Source organism: Carya illinoinensis, chromosome 8 (genome assembly GCF_018687715.1).
Source record: "Carya illinoinensis cultivar Pawnee chromosome 8, C.illinoinensisPawnee_v1, whole genome shotgun sequence".
Classification (NCBI taxonomy): domain Eukaryota; kingdom Viridiplantae; phylum Streptophyta; class Magnoliopsida; order Fagales; family Juglandaceae; genus Carya; species Carya illinoinensis.
The window spans coordinates 23,368,442-23,388,397 of record NC_056759.1 but is presented as its reverse complement, the minus strand read 5'-3'; the positions used below and the strand labels follow the sequence as shown (position 1 = coordinate 23,388,397).

Below are 19,956 nucleotides of genomic sequence, written 5' to 3'. Positions count from 1 at the left end.
TCTTCCACACCGCTTTTATTTGTTGATTTCCTCTCAAATTATTCCAACTGGCCAGAACCCCGACCACCGTCTCCGGCATCACCCAAACTAAGTCCAATCTGCCAAAGACCTCATTCCATAACCTTCTTGCTACCTCACAGTGTATTAAGAGATGGTTCACCGATTCACCTCCCTTCTTACACATGCAGCACCAATCTGCGATGATCATCCTACGCTTCCTCAAGTTATCAGTTGTGAGAATCTTACCCAATGCTGCAATCCACACAAAGAAAGCTGCTTTGGGTGGCGCCTTATGTCTCCATATCTTTCGCCATGGAAACTGACCAGGTGTCTCTTGAGAAAGAGACTTATAGAACGAGCGTACCGAAAAAGTACCTTTAGCTGTAGGTATCCACCAAAGACTGTCCTGTGAATTACCCGGTTTAATAGAATACAAAAGGCTGTAAAATGCTTCAATACTACTCATCTCCCAATCTTGTGCCACCCTACTGAAGTGGATGTTTCATTGAATTTGCTCCCCTGATCTTTCCAGTACATCAGCTACTGAAGCATCAATATCTCTTGCAATTCTGAATAAAGAAGGAAATGATTCCTTTAGAGCCACATGATCACACCAAGTGTCGTACCAAAACTTAATACGGGTTCCTCCTCCTAACCGGATTCGAGTATATCGATTGAAGACCTCCCACCCTTTTCTTATATGTATCCACAAGCCCACTCCATATGCTCCTCTCACTTCTTTTGTACACCAACCCCCCCATAGGTCTCCATATTTGCTCTCTATTACCGTCCTCCACAAGGTATCAGGATCCTTATGGTATCTCCACAGCCATTTACCTAGTAATGCCCGATTGAAGGTTCTCATATCTCTAATGCCCAAACCCCCATTCGAGATGGGGCTACATACCTTTTCCCACTTAACAAGGTGAAATTTTTGTTCCGCTCCCAGTCCCCCCCACAAGAAATCCCTTTGAAGTTTCTCCAGCCGAAGAGCAACACTTGCTGGAATAGGAAAGAGACAAAAAATATGTGGGTAGATTAGACAAAGTACTCTTGATTAGAGTAATCCGTTCACCTTTAGACAGTATAATCTCTTCATCCGGCAAGCCGACGTTCCACTTTCTCAATTACTGACTCCCATAATGACACCGCTCTCGACGCCGCCCCTAGTGGAAGTCCCAGATAAGTCATGGGTAAAGATGCAGTCGTGCATCCCAATATGCTAGCCAACTGTCTAAAATGTCGAACACTTCCAATAGGCACCATCTCAGATTTTTCCAAATTGACTTTCAATCCGGAAGTTACTTCAAAGCACAGGAGAAGGGCCTTCAAAATTCTGAGCTGGTTAGGATCTGCTTCACAAAAGAAAATAGTATCATCTGCGAACAACAAGTGAGAGACATTAACAAGTCCCCTATTCGGGGAGCCGATCTTAAAACCAGTTAGAAAACCACTCGTAACCAAGGTTGATGACATCCTACTCAGTGCCTCCATCACAATAACAAAGAGTAAAGGGGATAACGGATCTCCTTGTCTCAAGCCTCGTGTACTACGAAAGAACCCAGTTGGGCTTCCGTTTATCAAGACGGAGAATTTCGCCGTTGATATGCACCACCTAATCCAAGAACACCATCTCTCTCCAAACCCGCATTTCCCCAAAAGATCCAGAAGGAATTCCCAATTGACATGATCATATGCCTTCTCCATATCCAGCTTGCATATAATCCCTGCCTCGCCTGTTTTCAACCGACTGTCTAGGCATTCATTCGCAATAAGAACTGCATCTAAGATTTGTCTATCCTTAACAAAAGCATTCTGAGGTTTCGAAATAAGCTTTCCCACTACCTCACTCAGACGATTCGCTAGTACCTTAGAGACAATCTTGTAGACCCCACTTACTAGGCTAATAGGTCGGAACTCCTTAATCTCTTCCGCCCCTACCTTCTTTGGAATAAGTGCAAGGAAAGTAGCATTCAGGCTTTTTTCAAACTTTCCGGCAGAGTAAAACTCGTGGAAAACCTTCATGAGGTCATCTTTTAATACAGCCCAGCAAGATTGGAAAAAACCCATCGAGAAACCGTCAGGGCCCGGCGCCTTATCTTTTACCATTTTCCTTACAACTTCAAAAACCTCCAACTCCTCAAAAGGCCTCTCCAATCGGTCTACCTCATTATGTTCGATGGAATCAAAAGCAAGCCCTTCCAATTTAGGTCGCCAACCCACCTGTTCAGAAAGTAAATGCTCAAAGAAGTCTACTACATGGTGATTTATCACTGACTCATCCCGGCACTCCACTCCATCAATTTTCAGCATTTCAATGTTGTTGTATCTTCTATGTGAGTTAGCTATTCGGTGAAAAAACTTGGTACTTCGGTCTCCTTCCTTCAACCATAACGCTCTTGACTTCTGGCGCCATGATGTCTCTTCAAGAACTACTATTCTTTCCAGATCTGCTTCCAACCCCTTTTTTACAGCCATTTCTTCTTGTGTTAAGGGCCGATTTTCTTGTATTCTTTCCAAATCTTGGATCTCCAACTCCTTGCTTTTTTTATGCTCCCCTATATCTCCAAAAGACTGTTTGTTCCACTGCTTTAGGTCTTCTTTTAAAGCTTTCAATTTACCTGCAAAAATGAAACTAGGGGTTCCTTGTATCTGATAAGAAGACCACCATTGTCTGACCTTTTCCTCAAAACCCTCTGCTTTCAACCACATATTTTCGAATTTGAAGGACCTACGCCTCCTATGAACCCCTCCACAATCCAACAAAATAGGCCAATGATCCGAACTCAAACGCGACAATCTCTTTTGCCACACATCTGGAAAGTGGCATTCCCACTCTGGTGAGATAAGAAATCTGTCTAGTCTAGACCATGTATGATTATTGGACCAGGTACAAGCTCCCCCCACTAGTGGTAAATCCACTAGATTCAAATCAAAAATACACTCCGAAAAATCAGTCATAGCTGGCCTCATTCTTCGATTCCCAAAACACTTTGTTGGGAATCTAGTTACATTGAAATCTCCACCTATACACCAAGGAAGGTCCCCACCAACTATGTACTCCAGCCAATTCTTCCCACAACAATCTTCTCTCATGGTCTAGGTTAGGACCATATACACCTGCAAAAGCCCACTTAAAGTCGTCTTCCACGCTTCTAAAAGAGCAAGCCACCGAGTAAACTCCCACAAACTCTTCTATTTTCTCCACCACTCTTCTATCCCACATCACTAAAATGCCACCCGATGCCCCTTTAGCTGCCAAGTATACCCAGTCTACATATGTGCAGCTCCATATACTTCGCACCATATTTCTACTAATTAGTTTCAGCTTTGTCTCCTGTAAACACACTATATCCGCCTTCCACTCACGTAGTAAGTGTCTTATTTGTAGACGCTTACTAACCTCGTTTAACCCGCGGACGTTCCAAGATACAATTTTTGGTTTCACTTGGAATATGTCACCCCCTTCCCTTTGGTCCTTTCCTTACTAGCACTTCCTTCCGAATTCATGGACCAATTTAACCTCTTCAACTCTCTCTGTTTTTTTGACTCTGCTTTTCTATGTTGATGATGGCCTGATTCAATAACTGTAAGAAGAGCCATGAACTGTTCTTCGTACCCTTCACACCTCAATCCCACCAAATGCTGAATTTCCTTTACCGTATTAAAAACCCAATCTGAAATCCTAGGTTGTTCTGGACTCAAGGAGTTTAGAGGTATTGGCTCACTCTCTTCATCTTGTGTTGCCCCTGCTACCACAGCTATCTGTAAAGGAACCATACTGTTCAGAACTGCATCCATGTCTTGAACTCCCTGCCTATGGAAAGTGTCTTCAACCAACGAAGCTTCTTCCACCCCTATGATATCTAAACAGCCCTGAGAATGCCTTAAGAGCATTTCATCATCAGAACATCCCAACTCCTCACTGACAGAGCCCACCGAGAGACCATTTTCTGTTGCCGGCATCCCACCAGCCTCCAAACACAAGAAGGCGTCGTTATCCTGCACATCCACCGTCGGAAGGGTCACCAAGCCTCCCATCGGCGAGTTCTGTTCCATTTCCGGCGAAAGAAAAGAGGCCATCTGCCTCGGAAGGTGATTTGAGGATTCTGTCACGGTTTTCCGGCCACTCCACTCAGGCGTACCGTCATTGGAGAGCTCCACCGTCAGCATCGGCAGATTCTGGCTCACCTCCGACGAGTTACCCTGCGCCGGCGACCGTCGCGCCTGCTCCGACGAAGGAGCACAAGGCTCGGTTCTCTCCCGAGCTGTGATCTCTAGGCTGAAGACCGGCACATGGGCCGTGACTTGGGTGCCCGGTATCTTTTCGGGTTGACCCTGGGCTAACTCAGGCTTATGAGCCGTGGCCTGGCCCAGGCTTTTATCTTGATTCAGACCAACGGGCCACGGGCTGGGGCCAGGTTGTTGTGAACCTGAGCCCTTTTCGGAAATGCCAATAGGCTGGGCTTTGGGCTGAGGCCCTATCTTCAGCCCAGGTTTTTGTCTCCACTTAAACCCATACTCCAAAATCTCCTTCCCCTTTCCCTTACCCGTGGGCCTCAGAACTTGGCCCGGCCCCTTCCATCCCCTCTCACTTATATCCCCTGCCTTATATTGCCCGACCACCTTTCTCATTTCAGCCACCTCCCACTGCAGTTGCCATACCTGTCTCTGCAGCTCCTCAATTTTCCTTCCCACGTCTCTGTCACCTACACTGTTTCCTTCTGAATAATGTACACCATGAGTGGCTCGAGGCCATCTCCTGTCAGAGTTTACCACGCCACCTCCCATACCATCATGGACCAATGCCTCCTTATACGACCTCATAGTTGTCTTCCATGGCTGAGCACCTCCATGCATGCCGGCAGCCCTTCCTTGTCCTTCCATCACAGCTTCCTCCAGCACATCTCTCATTCTCTTCCATCCACTTCCCCCTTCCCCTTCCGGAATGAAAATGGAACTTTTCTTTCCATCCTCCCTGTACACAGACACCACAATGAATCTTCCCCTACCATTGAGACATCTCTGAGCAAGCAAACGTCGATGCCCTTCCCTGATGGTGCTATAGACTTCCTTTTGCTCACCACTTAAGCATACTTCCAAGGTCTTACGCAGCCACTGAACAGAGTTTTCTTCTAACCAAAGCTCTTGTTCATTCTTCCATTTTCGCTCAATAATACGAAGATGTTTGCCTACCTTAGTAAGAATAAATAATTTTGACTCTATCACAAGTTCTCTCAACAAACCCATTACAACAGCACCTAAAAACCACCTTAACTCCCCATGGGAGTTGCTGTGTTGGTGTTTACGCTAAGAAAAATTTCTCTCAGAATGTACGGAGAGAAAATTTTTTTCATAATGTACGGAGAGAATCAAATCTAGAAAGCTACAGGAATGTCCCCGTAGCTTAAAGTTTTCTTTTTTAAGACTTTGTTCTTATGGGCGGGGGACATGATCTTCTGCTTTTGATTGTAAACTCTAATTCGGTTATTCTCATGTATACTCCCTGTGTACTTGGGCTTTGCCTATTATGAATAAAATTTCTTGATTATCTATCAAAAATAGAAAGTCAAAATTCACCAAGAAATAAAGAAAATCAAAATCAAAAATTAAAGGCATCACTTTTACAGAGCAGCAATAAAGCAAACAACTATGCAATCGTGACATCTTAAATTACAAAGACTGGGATCAGTAAGATGTGACCTTTCCTGCACATTGATACCAACCAACAAGTTACATGCCCTAAACAAGTAATAGAAGTTCCAGGCAGCATGATCATAAAATAGTTATATTGAGAATAAATCAGGATTGGGACAAGTCACCGAATTAGACTCTTGTCAGTAGATACTAGAGAAAGAAACTACCTTGGATAATGTTTTCCAAGCAAACTTTCCATTATATTGTCTGAAGAGCAGCTTCCATGAGAAAGAGGTATTGCCTGCTTAAGGGATTTTCCAAGTTGGCCGGTCATATTGTTGTTCCTTGTATGACCATTCTCTTGGCCCAGATCAGTTAGAGTGTCCAGGTTCTCATCATCACCAAACTCAAAGAGATGCAACATCTCTTCTTTAGAAATAGTCCTTCCTACCTGCTGTCTATCTAGCACCCTTGCAGCCAGGCCCTCCTTTGTCACCTGTTAAAACCATTTACTTTGTTAAAGATCCATTAAGAAACAAAAACCATATAAAAGCATTATGTTCTGCTACTACCTGGCGCTTATAAATTTTTTCTTCCATAGTTCCATGGGCCATCAGTCGGTAAGCAAACACTGGCTTTTTTTGTCCATACCTGAAAATATGGGAAATATTTTATGAGAAATAATCAATTTGAAGCCTATCAAGCAAGTATTTATTTCTTCCTCCTTGAGGGAAAAATAGTCGCAAAAAAACTCTGATTTGACTCCAACAAAACTGATAATTGTAACACCTTGGGCTTCCTCATGGCAAGCACATCCAGGGAAAAATTTGCATGGGTCTTTCATAACGAAATTTGAAAGTCGTCACTCTAAATGTGGAAGCTCAAGTAATAGTGTTAAGAGTTTAATTGCAGAAATATCCCCCATTCCAGAATTTAAGTTTAGAGTTTGAAAATCCAGTGTCTCCTCAGTTTGAGTAGTTTTTTCATATATGTTTATGGAAAAATAACTATTTTTCCAAACTCTGTTTCTAGTGAATTTGGTGTACTGTCCAGCTGCTGAAGCAGTTCTTTGGAAGGGCAAACCCACATAATCCTTGTCTTTTATATCCCTTCTGTGAATCTGCTTATTTTTAGCATGCCAATCTATCAAGTACAATGCTTCTGTCATTTCAACACCCACATAATCCTTGTTATGATAAAATGAAAAGATGCCGAAACCCACCTCCAAGCCCGATATATAGCCTGAAGATCATATGTTGGATTCCAAGAGCCATCAACTATAACAACGCGGTTAGCGGCATGAAGATTAATCCCCAAAGATCCAGCTCTTGTTGAAATCAAAGTGCACTTCACCCTCCTATTCGTTGGCTCATTGAACGTCTCCACCAGCTTTTGCCTCTCAGAGCTCTCAGTTCTTCCATCTAGCCTGTGCAGAGATTCAAAGAAAAAAGAGTAACTTCAGAAATAATACACTTGTGGAGGGCAAGTCATGTCCATAAAAACTTCAGTTAACCATTGTTCCATATAAAGTCATACATAAGAATCAGAGCTACGCCTAAGTGACTACAAGAACGGGTGAAAAAAAAGCAGACAACCAGTGAGAATGAGTGATCAAGAGAAGCAGCAATGTCAGCATCTGCTGAAGATTCCAATTGTGTGCATGCAGATATTATATATATATATAGACACACAGGCGTGCACACACCACAATAAGTATTATGGAGCTGTGTCTAAAATAGTGGTGTAAAACTATTTACATTGTTATCTATATTGAACCACGATTGCCATTGCAAGAGTGACCCAAATATAAAGATTTTTTTGTTTTTTTTAAAACAAGCATTGAACTTGAGTGTTTTTCTTTGTCATCCCTTAGGAGACATCGGTTACCAATTAAATAGTCTACATCACTATAAAAAAAACCCAAAGATATATCAAAGTGGTTGGGGCCCACTCAAAATTGATCAGGTGTTGCCTGTCATGGTTCACCTTACATATAGGAGAGAACGCAGTGACAGAAACCCCACCCTTTATTTGCAATCTCATTCAACTATTTTGATTTTCTTTTGCAGTTCTTATAACACCCCGAAACTGCTTCATTCAAGTTAATGGCTTCAATTGTCAAGCATAGATATTCAAGAAGCTGATGAGAGAAACATCTGTCAGGTTGAAAATGTTTACGGAGATATGTACCCACCTATACCAGTCTTTTCCTTTCTTCCAAAGCTTCCCACTTTTGCCACCTCGGGGTAATCTTGAAAGATAAAGTTCTATCAGATCTAAGGTTGGAATGCTCTGGCTAAAGACCAATACCTTATCCTCCATTCCAGAAGACATGGTTAGGATTTCAAGCAACAAAACCATCTTGCCACTATAATCAGGCTCTTTAAAATTATTTTCATGAAGAAGACCATTCCACCAATCCTGAAAGGGGATAAATATAAAACATGAAACTTGACGAAAGGTCAAGAAAATCCCAGCAATTATACGCACGCACGAGCATGAGCATGAGCACAAGCACGTACAGATATATACATATATAGAAATAAATACTCCTTTATGATTGTTTGTTGTTTATCTTTATTGATTTTTGGTACAAACTATCCGCGTTTCTCACTTTCAATTTAGCAAATTCAACTAATTGGTTTGTAGATTAAAAAAAAACAAAGTTATTAATAAAGATATTCTCAATATACATACTAAAAGACACTAGACATGTTGAATCAAATTAGAATGCAGTCATAATTACATTACTAAGAATCAATATTACTTGGATAACATAGCAGTTGTATCAAATGGTTTGGTAACGATTCAAAATTAGTAGATTAATCTTAGTACTCACATATAACTTTTATATGTAACTTTTTTTTTTTTGGAAGGTAACTTCCATCTATACAACTAGAAGAGTTATGTAGAAATATTATTTTATAGAAATTTATTATTTATTGTTACTTTTATAACTAGTAAACTTTTATTGGGCTAATTTAATGAATGACATGCAATTTAAAAACAATATTTGAAACCGTTAGTAAGTCCCATCATATTCGCTCCGTACAACCAAAATTCAGATGAGGAAAGTTTCATTTTTTTTTTTTTTTTCTCTCCAATTTTCCTAAACACTTACTGATAGAATCAAAAGCTTTTTCATTTTCAAGGGAAGGAAGTTCTTTGCTCATTACTTAGAGAAGCTGGAAGGTGATGAATAAGGTGAGAATGGGGTTGTCCACGGCAGAATGGCTTGCCAAAGCATTGGAGGATTGTTTGAAGGGCGCAACGAAGGATTTCTATACCACGGTACAGGAAGGGAATCACAGCTTCATAGCGCAAAGGTGCTCTAATAGTGGAATACGGTGGTGGTAGTATGTGCAACTTCATCTTCGTACCAGGGGAGGCGGAGGGGAAGGGATGGAGAAGGATGATGGAGGCGTTGTGGGATTTTGTAAACAAAGGAAGAGGACCAAACTGAAACAAGGGTAGAGCACTCATGGTGGCGGTGTCTCAGCCTCAACATCGATCCTATAGCGAGGTTCTAGAGGCAACATCGAAGCCGGTGCAACCCAGTGACAGGGGTAGGGGAAGCAATGTTAGGGAAGTTCCAAGAGGAGCCTCTGCAAGTCTGGATAATGGATAGAGGTATGGCAGAGATCTTCATACCATAGGGACAAGCACTGTGCAGTGGGAGGGTAGCAGGGGCAGGCCTATTGTGTGCCTGGCACAAGGTAGTGTACACAATACGCTGCTGGACGTGAAGGAGCAACTCTGTCTGCTTCAAGACAGAGTGGACTTTTAATACGGTGTGAAGAGGAAAAAAGGGTTGTGGGTGTGGGCTTGGAGAAAAAGGGCTTTGAAAATGGGCTTCAGTGTGGAGGAACTTGGCCTTATTAGAGAAAGGCAGCTTACAAAGGGCCATACAGGGCAGGAGATGAGCTTGGTTACAGGAGGAAAGGATATGGGTGGCCTGGTTAAAGGAAGGCTACGTAGCAAGCTTCAAAGTACTATGAGCCACTACAATGGGGGCCCAACAGGAGATAAAGGGAGGGCAAAGCTGGGCTTGGGTCCATGATCTGGGCTGCAGCCCATGAGCCAACTAAACCTCTAGAAACAGGCGGGCCCTGTTTGGAGGAGACGAGACCCAACCCTTGTAGGCCCATTAATAGGTAGGTACCCTTCAACGGCGTCGAAGATGGTGCCGACGGTCTCATCGCAAGCAAAGTATCCAGCAACGATGGAGGAGAGGGAGGATACGTCGACGGAGACGGCTGTCTCAGCAACAGTCACAAGTTTTCAAGAACCCACATCAGTGGCAATTATTTTCTCAGCACAGAGTGGACAGAAGGTGCCAATGGGGAGCAGAGTTGAAGGAGCAGTGGACCTCGTCGTGGAATCTCCTCCAGCGAGCTTGTCTGTGGTGGAGCCGACAGTCCTAGTCTTGGATAACCCACTTCCCATAACATTAGCCTTCTCCTGCTGAGTGTGGTCAGAATGAGTGGATGGAAAGCACAGAGGAGGGGGAACTGGAACTAGCGAGGGTTGGTGGTGTTGGGGAAATCAATGTAAAAACTTTACAACTAACAGTGACAGACCCTCTGCGTGAAATTACTGACTTGGAAGGTAGGTCTCCTCTTGTTGAGGAGGAGACAGGATTGCTGGTGGCATTGAAGTGGCCATCAAAGGAAGGGGTTGAGATGGATGGGGAGCCAATACCATTGAAGTCTATACCCCATGTCAAAACACCATTTCGGACTAGGTTATGGATAAGGTGCAGGACATACAGCGCTAAGAGGGGATTGAGTGTGAAGGCTTTAAAGAACAATTTATGGCTTTGTTAACAGCCATTGAAATTGGAAATATTCAGATCAAGAAATCTAGCACAAAAAAATAGCAGGAACTCAAGAGATTGACTTGGTCTATCAATTATGAGGACAGCTCAAGTCGAGAAAGATAAAAAGGGAGGGGGTCGACATTGTCTCCATGAAACCTTAGATTATATCATGAAATGTCCGAGGGCTTAACGAGATAAATAAGCTTCTGCAAATAAAAAATTTGCTCCAAGACTGGAAGGCAAATATTGTGTTTGAAGGAAACTAAGATGGAAAATATTTCAAGAAGTATTGTTAGAAGCTTGTGGAGCTCTCCATATGCCGACTAGGTTTTTCCGGCTTTGATTGGACCAAAAGGTGGAGTACTAGTTTTTATTTTTTATTTGTTGATATCTATGGGTGTCCAGGTTAGCTTGCGCGCACCTCGACTAATCCCACGGGACCCTAAAGTTAACGGTCAGGTATACCTCCAGTGGCCCTAAGGGGATTCAAACTGATGACCATTGGGGAGCAAACCCAATAACTGAAGTACTAGTTATGTGGGATAGAAGGGTAGTGAAAAAACTAGAGTATATTGAGGAGTACACAGTTGCTTGCTCATTCCAAAATAAGGAGGATAATTTTAGATGGGCTTTTGCTGGAATATATTGGCCGACATTGGATAGCAACAGAACCCTTCTATGGGAAAAGTTGGCTGGGTTATACAGCTGGTGGGGCCTGTCGTGGTGTATAATTGGGGACTTTAATCTTGCTAGATTCCCAAGTGAAAGATTGGGAGAATAGCAGGTTGCAGCTAGTAATGTCGAGTTTCTCGAACTGTATTTTTGAGTTGGGATTGGTGGATCTTCCTCTTATGGATGGTGCATTCACATGGTCCAATAACCAGTCGTGGTCAAGATTGGACAGATTTTGAGTCTCCCCGGAGTGGGAAATTCATTACCCAGAGGTATGTCAAAAAAGATTGCCTCGCCTATGTTCTGATCATTTCCATATTTTGTTGGATTGTGGGGGAATTCGATGAAGGAGATATTTTAAATTTGAGAATATGTGGTAAAAAACGGAAGGCTTTGTGGAATGGGTTAGGAAATGGTGGTCCTCATACCACATCCAAGGTACCTAGTTTCGTTCTTGCAGGTAAATTGAAAGCTCTGAAAGAAAAATTTAAAGCTTTGGAATGCGCAGTCATTTGGTGATATAGACAACCGCAAGAAGTCATTGCTGGAGGAGCTTCATGAGCTACAAATAGCACTGGAGGGACAAGCCATTTCATTGGAGGAACTTGCTCAAGGGACAGAACTAGTCTTAGAACTAGAGAGGGTCACCCTATCGGAGGACATTTCTTGGCAGTTATTTTGAGCAGTTATTTACCACACCTGAGTGGAGGCCGAAGATCGATGGGCTAACTTTTGAGTCCATTGAACAAAATATCACTGGTTGGAGAGGCCATTTGAGGAGGCCGAGGTTCATGAAGTGGTAAGAAAAATGGTAAAAGATAAAGCACCAAGGTCAAATGGATTTTCTATGGATTTCTTCCAAACCTTCTGGGAAGTGGTGACGGAGGACTTAATGAAGGTATTTCATGAATTATTCTCCGTTGGAAAATTTGAGAAGAGCCAATACGCCACTTTTATTGCACTTATTCCCAAGAAGATTAGGGCATCAAAAGTTAAGGATTACAGCCCATTAGCCTTGTGAATGAGGTGTATAAGATCATTTCCAAGGTGCTCACAAATCAACTAGGAGTTTTGGGGTGGATCATTACGAAACCCCAAAATGCATTTGTATGGGGAAGATAGATCCTAGATTCAATTATCATCACCAACAAATACCTTGATAATAGAATAAAAGCAGGTAATCTGAGTCTCTTGTGCAAGTTAGATATGGAGAAGACTTACAAGCATGTCAACTAGGATTTTTTATTGTATTTGTTGGGGAGATGTGGTTTTGGAGAGAGGTGGTGCACATGGATTAGATGGTGCATGCCAACGGCGCAGTTCTCAGCTTTGGTGAATGGCTGCCCAGTTGACTTTTTCAACAATTCTCGAGGTTTAAAGCAAGGAGATCCCTTGTCCTCACTTCTCTTTGTCATCGTCATGGAGACACTAAGTAGAATGATCTCAGCGATGGTTACTAGTGGCTTTTTGGCTGGTTTTTTGGTTGGTGACACACATCAAGGTACTATCCACATTCCCCATTTGTTGTTTGCAAGTGATACCCTTATTTTTTGCGAGGCAGATGGCAGATCTAAACTAGATTCAGGCACTAAGGGCACTCCTACTTTGCTTTGAGACGGTCTCTGGGCTGAAAGTGAATTTATCCAAGTCAGAAATGGTTACGGTTGGCAACGTTTGTAATATATGGTTATTGACTAACACCCTTGTTGTAAGATCTCTTCTTTCCCCAAGAATTACCTTAGTCTTCCTCTAGGGGCCAACTCCAAGGCTAAAACCATTTGAGATGCAGCAATTGAGAAAATTGAACGAAAATTGACAAGTTGGAAGAGATTGTATTTGTCAAAAGGTGGTAAGATTACTCTAATTAAAAGCACTATTTCCAATCAACCTACCTATTTTCTGTCATTGTTCCCAATTCCTGCAAGTATGGCACCACGTATTGAGAAACTGCATTGTGACTTCCTTGGGAAGTCTTTGCTCCCCAATCTCTTCTAGTAGTTTGGGAGTTAGAAACCTGAGGGTGTTCAACCAGGCTTTATACTTGGTAAATGGCTCAAGCACTATAATACGGAAACTGAAGCTTTATGGAAGTTGGCGATTGATTATGGATAGGGAGGCTTGTGGGGGGGATGGTGCTTTAAGGAGATAAGCGGGGTTTACGGTATGGGTTTATGGAAGCACACTAGGCAAGGGTGGCGAGTCTTTGCTCGTCATACTAGAATTGCGATGGGAGATGGCTCAAGAACTAAATTTTGGCATGACATATGGTGTGGAGGTAGAGCTCTCAGGGACTTATTTCCTGCAGTACTTATACTTGCACATGAGAAACAAGCTTCAGTGGCAGAGCTCATGGAGAGGGTTGGAGATTTATTCTAGTGGAATGTGAACTTCACTAGGGCGGCCCAAGATTGGGGAGTCAGCAATTTTGAGAATTTCTTCCAGCTTTTATACTCTATGAGACTGAGCACTCAAGGAGCTGATATTTTTATAATCTTTTATTTGCAGACATAAGATATTCATAGGTGTTAGGAGTTGCTATTCTCAACTTTCAGGGAGAAACCTATATCACCAAACATATATTATTATTTGTAGAATAGCCGTTACATTGAAGAACAATTCTATAGCCAACCGCCATTGCGTCCCCAGCGCGGCCTCTTTTGTTTTTTTCTCTGACGTGGCATTTAATTAAATATAAAAAACAAATGAAAGACAAATGATAAAAAAAAAAAAAAATTCTATAAGCGGGAAAGCAGAGATGTCGTCCGTGAGAAGCCAAAAATGAATTAAACTAGAGAGAGAAAAATCCTTTCAAAACCGTAGGCGTCTTCTTCTTCATGAGCCGCGTCTTCTTCGTCCTGGAGAACTTCATGATGGGTGATAAGTGCAGATTACTTCCGAACTGCAGACAGTTTCCATGTTCAGTGCATAAATTCATGGGTGTTGAAGACACCAGTTTGTCCAATCTGTCGAACTTGTGCCAATCCTACATTGAAGATTGAAGTGGTTTGAAGAGAGGAAAGCAGCATTTCGAGTTGAATTGACATAGAAGAAAGTTTTTTTTATTTAAAGAAAACAAATGCAAGGCCCTTTGCACTGCTCAAGTGAGATTATCTACTTCTGCAGCTACTAATTTTCCTGTCCAATCTTTCTAGCTTTGTATTAGATACTGGGAAATATGTTTCAAAATCCTTGAAAGTGGGATTATTGTTTATATTTTCCCATTCAAACAGAATACATAGAACAAGTGTGGTCTACTTCGCTCCCTGCTCTTCTTTCCTTTTAATCAAGACCAACTTCAGTTTCAAATGGAATCTGGTTTTTTCTTTTTGTTTAAAAAAATGCTCATCAGAAATGATTTTTGAAAGGACGAGCTTTTTACTCAACTCAGGAGTTGCTTTTTGAAAGGATGAAGAAGACGCAGCTCGTGAAGAAGAAGAAGAAGACGCCTCTGGTTTTGAAAGGATTTTTCTCTGTTCAGATTTTGTAAAAGGATTTTCTCTCATTATTTTCGTTTTTAGCTTCTCACGGGGCAGAAGTCTATTTCCCGCCTAGTGTGTTTTTTTTTTTAAATTATTAAATCAAATAAAACGCCACGTCAGGGAAAAAAAATAAAAGAGGCCGCGCTGGGGACGCAATGGCGGTTGGCTATAGAATTGTTCTACATTGAAAACATCCATAACCAAAAAACTATTCCATTCCAATTTCTATCCTGCAAATCAAATAAGATCAAAATGGCTGCAGTCACCTAATAAATTATAAAAACATGTTCAGTTTGATATTATCTCATAGATATAAAAAATAGTACTATTGGTAATAAAATAATGATTGCTAGCACTAAAGGAAATGTTTTTGAATATGTCCTCATATATGTCGACAGCAAAATTTCTTCAAATTCTTACCTCTTTCAAAAAGCCACCGCCATTCTTGCTGTGAAGATAATCATTTGTACTCTTCGTCTTCTCTATTTAGAGTTCAAACGTTATCATTAGCAAGCTATTTACTCATAGGATCCAAGTAAAAAAAACAAACAAACAAACAAACAAACAAAAAAGTCTGAGGTATTTATCCTATTAAAAAAAAAAAGTTCTGAGGTATTGAAAACAAACAAAAACAAAAAAGAAATGGACCCATGCATTCAAACAAAATTACGCCAAATATAATTCCAAGTTTTCAATGCCAACTTGTAACGATTGCAGCGGAAGCATTTACTTACTTTTGACATGCCAATATCAGTTGGCTAATCTCAATTAAGATAAGAATAGCCAAGCAGGAGCCATTAACTGGGAAACAATGATTTTTCTTTGAATTGAAAATACTAATACACGAGCATAGCACCATAGCCAGTATTGATACACAGCATTAGACCTTTAACATAGTGAACAAACGCAACCAAAAAGACAATCTCATCAGAATTGCCAAACTATGGGTGCTACCAACCTAACTATTCTATTTTCTGTAAGCAAGAGAGAGCCTCAACACCAGAAAAATCAAAGTTGGCCTGCAATGATTTAATCTTTTGTACAAAAATGATATAAAATACCAAGATGATCTTGCTTTCATTTGTTGAATAGTTCTACAACAAATGAGAACAAACTTCTCATGGAAACCTAATTATGAGTGAAGCTTTTTGGAAAAGCTGCGTCATCATTTCCAAGGCAAAAATTAAGATCCTTGGTGTATTCTTCTGTCTTTTTTCTTTTTTTCTTTTTTTAATTTTTTTTTTTTATTTATTTTTTTTTTTCCGGAATGAGTAAGATAAAATTTTGTTAATAACAAAAGAGGGTGCTGGCTCAGGTAGGAATCCTACTACTAGAGCGTCAAAGTGCCAGCATTATGTAGCTAAATACAAATATAGGTATTTCAAATTAAAACAAAATAAACAGACACACAATCACGCAAGGACATCCACATATTATTTCATCTATCTTTAATTTCTAGAGAATCATCTAAGTTCTATATAGCCCTGCAGAAACCTTTCCAGTAGTTCAGTGACTAACCAAACCCAACTTAAATAACCCAACCACGACTTTCTAACCAACTACCAATGAACAAATCCAGTTAGATATTCATAAAAAAGGGGGGTTGAAAGTTGCAGTGTCCATTAGGTTGAACTTGCAGGCTAAATCTCCAAAAGTGATAAAAAGTTATGAACCTCAGGATACAATTGATGCCCAACTAGAATGCTTAAAGCATGTACAGGTTTTTCAAAGGTACAATTGTGTCACAATCTATCAGGCAATTATATACATTTTTTTAGACAAAAAATATAACAAACCAAGATAAGCAAGTGGTAGAATTTATGCGTATAGAATAACTTATAACTTGCAGCATTAATTTGAGGACGTGAGATGGTAAGCCAATAACTATCGTAGTCAAGGACTCGACACATACCCATAGACAAGTCCGGTGAATTACAGGAATCAGGAGAAGGGATAATAAATACCTTCAAGAACCATATTATAATCTATATTTTCATCACTAGAACTGCCATCCACAAGGAAATTCTCAACAGCAACTTCACGCCTTACATAGTCTCTGTCTTCTTTTGTCAATTGCAAGATACCAGGATGGTTCCATATCTACTAAAAACAAAAGTTTTTCATTACAACAATATACATAAACAATGCAGAAGACTTTATATACATCAAGGACCTCTGCTCTCACAGAATATATGTTTTTAACTAGCCAACATTAATTGGTTTAGAAGAATGGCAATATTTCAGGAGTGATCAAACAGTTTCAGGGTGTTCATAATTATACATGAAAAAAATACCTTTTTTTTTTTTTTTGTAGGCAAACAAAAATTTTATTGACAGTAAAGAATAGGCAAAGCCCAAGTACACAGAACGTATACAAGAGACAATACCTAGTTAAGAAATAGAAGTAGATAGAAGAAAATCATGAAAGCTTGATCCATTGAAATCAATAGCTATCACCCATAGGAACAAAGTTTTGAAAAATAGGCGTTCAAGTTTTTCCAATGTCCTTCCTCAATCTTCAAAATACCAACCATTTCTTTCTATACATGAAAAAAAAAAATACTCATAGATATTGACTTAAAATGCTAATCCTTTATGAAAATCAATTGTGATAAGAAAATAAAAGATGTAGGGCGGACTTAGTATACTTACGAAAAGTCCCTTTTCTTTCATAAGTCCATCACATTACATGTCTAGGTACACTATAAAAGGGCATTTTAACTCATTGCTTATATTTTTTATAATGAGAAATCCCGGAGACCATGCAAACACAGCATGTCTTTAACCTAGCTAAACCCAGGATCCGTGTAACGCATCCCCATCACACAAATCAGGTGAATCATCAGCTTCCCACCGATGGTGGCCCCTACAAAATGTTTAAACCCAAGGTTTGAACCATCTAGAGGGAGCATACCACAAAGACCATGGCCCTTACCACTTTAGCCAACCCCTAGGGTTTGCTTATATTATCCATTGAACACGAAAGAGAACAGATTGCATGATTGACCTTCCAGCCATAAAACCAAATTAATTCTCTGATGCTGTTGTTTCACATGTTAGCGTATGATCAATCACTCCCTCCCAAACTTTTTCATGGTGAGACTCGTAAGCTTAATCCCAAAAAAGTTCAAGCAACTTTGGACGTCTTCATTGTTCTTGTAAATAGGCATTAAAGCTTTTCATCCAAAAGCTGTAGTGCTCCAAAAGTTTTCAGTTTCCATGGCCCTCACCCTTCTCTTCCTTCAAGTACCCCTCGTACTTATACAAACCTCTTAATATCATCCATGCCTTTCGTTCCAATTCTTTACTTCGGAATTAAAGGATTTGTTATATCTGTTAGAGTAGGTAACCCATTCCCTGTCTGTTTTTACTGTATTCTATCTCATTGTATCACATTTTGTTTTGCTATATTTGGGAATCACTATCAATTCCTTGATGTAGATCTGGGCTAGCTCTCTGTTTCGCAGTCTGAGGCTATTTACAACTAACCAATTAAGAATTCTCAAATCTACTAGTATTCGCAACTACGTCTTTGCATGATTCCTTCTAATCACCATTAAATTTTAATCTAAGAATAAATACCTATTAATAATACATTTATAATTATATTAAATATTGAATATTGAAAAAATAAAGTAGCTAATTGACTAGCTTGTGAGGTTAATGAAATTACTCATGAGGTTAATGGAGTCGGGAGCTAGCTGCTGCTTGTATAATATGCACAGAGATCAAATTTCAATTTCCAGCAATTGGACACATTGTAATCCAATATAATATAGTAATTACCGCTCAGTGTAAGTAAAGTTTAGAAATCAAATTAACAAAAAAAAAAGGGAAGAAGAAGCAAAGTAATTAGGAAAGCTTAAATAATCAAATTTTACTCTTTAAACAACACTTGCTGACACCTTATTACTGTAATGTGTCCAAGTGTAAGCATACGGACAACATACCTGAGCTAAGGCTTGGTACCCGGCAAAAAAACTTCTCTTTATGATCCTTTCAGTAGAGACCTTGTCCTTAGTGAATCCATGCACATCAAGGAATCTCTTATATAGTTTCACTTGTATAGGAGAAAGCTTTACAGCAATTACAAAGACAGTTTTAGGTGGTAGGTCATCCTTCACCACATTCATGTCCATTCTCTGGAGAAATCCTTTCAACTGTTCATAGAGTATATGAGACCTTTGGTTCATAATTTTCACATCATCAAGAGTAGAATTAGTATGCTGACCATTCTCTATAGGATTTTGGAAGCTGCATAGAAGGAAAAGCGTAATTAAGATAGATAGTAATAACTAAAGATAGGGCACAAATCAGGGTAATGGAGGCAAAGAAATCTTGCCGGTTCCTAAACTCATGGCTGCTTCCAAGAAAACCCTCTCTTACAAAATCAACCATCTGTTTCAAATAAAATTCCAGAAAGCTTGAAATACAAATAATACAATTATATATAAAAACTCAGAAAATGGATGGCCTTCCTGTAAACTTACACAATAATATTCCATGAGATTGTTCTGAAGAGGTGATCCAGTTAAAGCAATTCTTCTCTGGCATTTCACTTGTTTCAAGGCTTGGGTTGTATCAGCCCTAGTATTCTTAATAATATGGGCTTCATCACAAACAAGAATATCCGGTCCATCCTAGTGATTGAAAAGCAATTTTTGTCACATTGTACAATAAATAAAAGAACACTTGGGAAACAAAAGCTGACCAGCTAGAAATTGATACAAATAGCAACAATATGTTTTAAACGTGAAAACTCAACTAGAAGAAACGTTCTTTAATAGAAATTTAAACAAACACACGATGCCTTCTAAGATAATGACTACTAATTAACTTTCATCATTCAATGATGCAACAGGGATGAACCATAATCTACTTGTAAAATTGAAGAGCACAATTAAACAAAAAGTAAATCAAGTCTCTAGGAATTTTCAGTTATCAATAATTTTTTTATATGTAATTTTCAGCTGTCAGCTGTCAATGAGACAAGGAGTATGACAATATTAGAAGCCTGTAATAATAAGAGCCTGACGTAATCAGTCGAGGCCTAAAACATGAAGTAATCCTGTTGTGCTGGACAGAAAAAAGCATTATACCGTGTTTAAAATGGTGGAAATAACCTAAATTCAAATCTATCGTGATTTGAACCTATCCTCATGCTGTAAGGCTTCGGTGTCGTCAAATTATTTGGAAATTGGTAGAGTAACTGAACAAACCAAATGCACAATGGAAGAGCATCAAAATCCCAGCTTTTCTGGCTTCCAAGAAGATTAAATTACCATCTATTTCTTAGGCAACAAACGAATGGTTTGAGTCAACTCAAATAAAGCAAGCCAAAATCCAAAT

The 19,956-nt window shown here is 40.0% G+C and overlaps 1 protein-coding gene across 7 annotated transcripts in view; it reads right to left on the bottom strand.

The window, feature by feature from the left end:
* LOC122318675 (protein CHROMATIN REMODELING 20) overlaps positions 1-19,956 on the bottom strand; it is an 83,203-nt gene that overhangs the window by 8,260 nt on the left and 54,987 nt on the right. For 6 of the 7 annotated variants that reach the window (XM_043136237.1, XM_043136238.1, XM_043136236.1 and 3 more), the window contains 10 exons: positions 19,098-19,247; positions 18,950-19,005; positions 18,558-18,861; positions 16,572-16,707; positions 15,028-15,089; positions 13,944-14,111; positions 7,832-8,058; positions 6,860-7,063; positions 6,210-6,288; positions 5,865-6,133 (listed from right to left, as the gene is read on the bottom strand). In XM_043136237.1, the coding sequence (XP_042992171.1) occupies positions 5,865-6,133; positions 6,210-6,288; positions 6,860-7,063; positions 7,832-8,058; positions 13,944-14,111; positions 15,028-15,089; positions 16,572-16,707; positions 18,558-18,861; positions 18,950-19,005; positions 19,098-19,247 (1,655 nt within the window). The remainder of the gene's footprint in view (positions 1-5,864; positions 6,134-6,209; positions 6,289-6,859; positions 7,064-7,831; positions 8,059-13,943; positions 14,112-15,027; positions 15,090-16,571; positions 16,708-18,557; positions 18,862-18,949; positions 19,006-19,097; positions 19,248-19,956) is intronic. The other variant, XM_043136240.1, reaches the window with a different exon arrangement.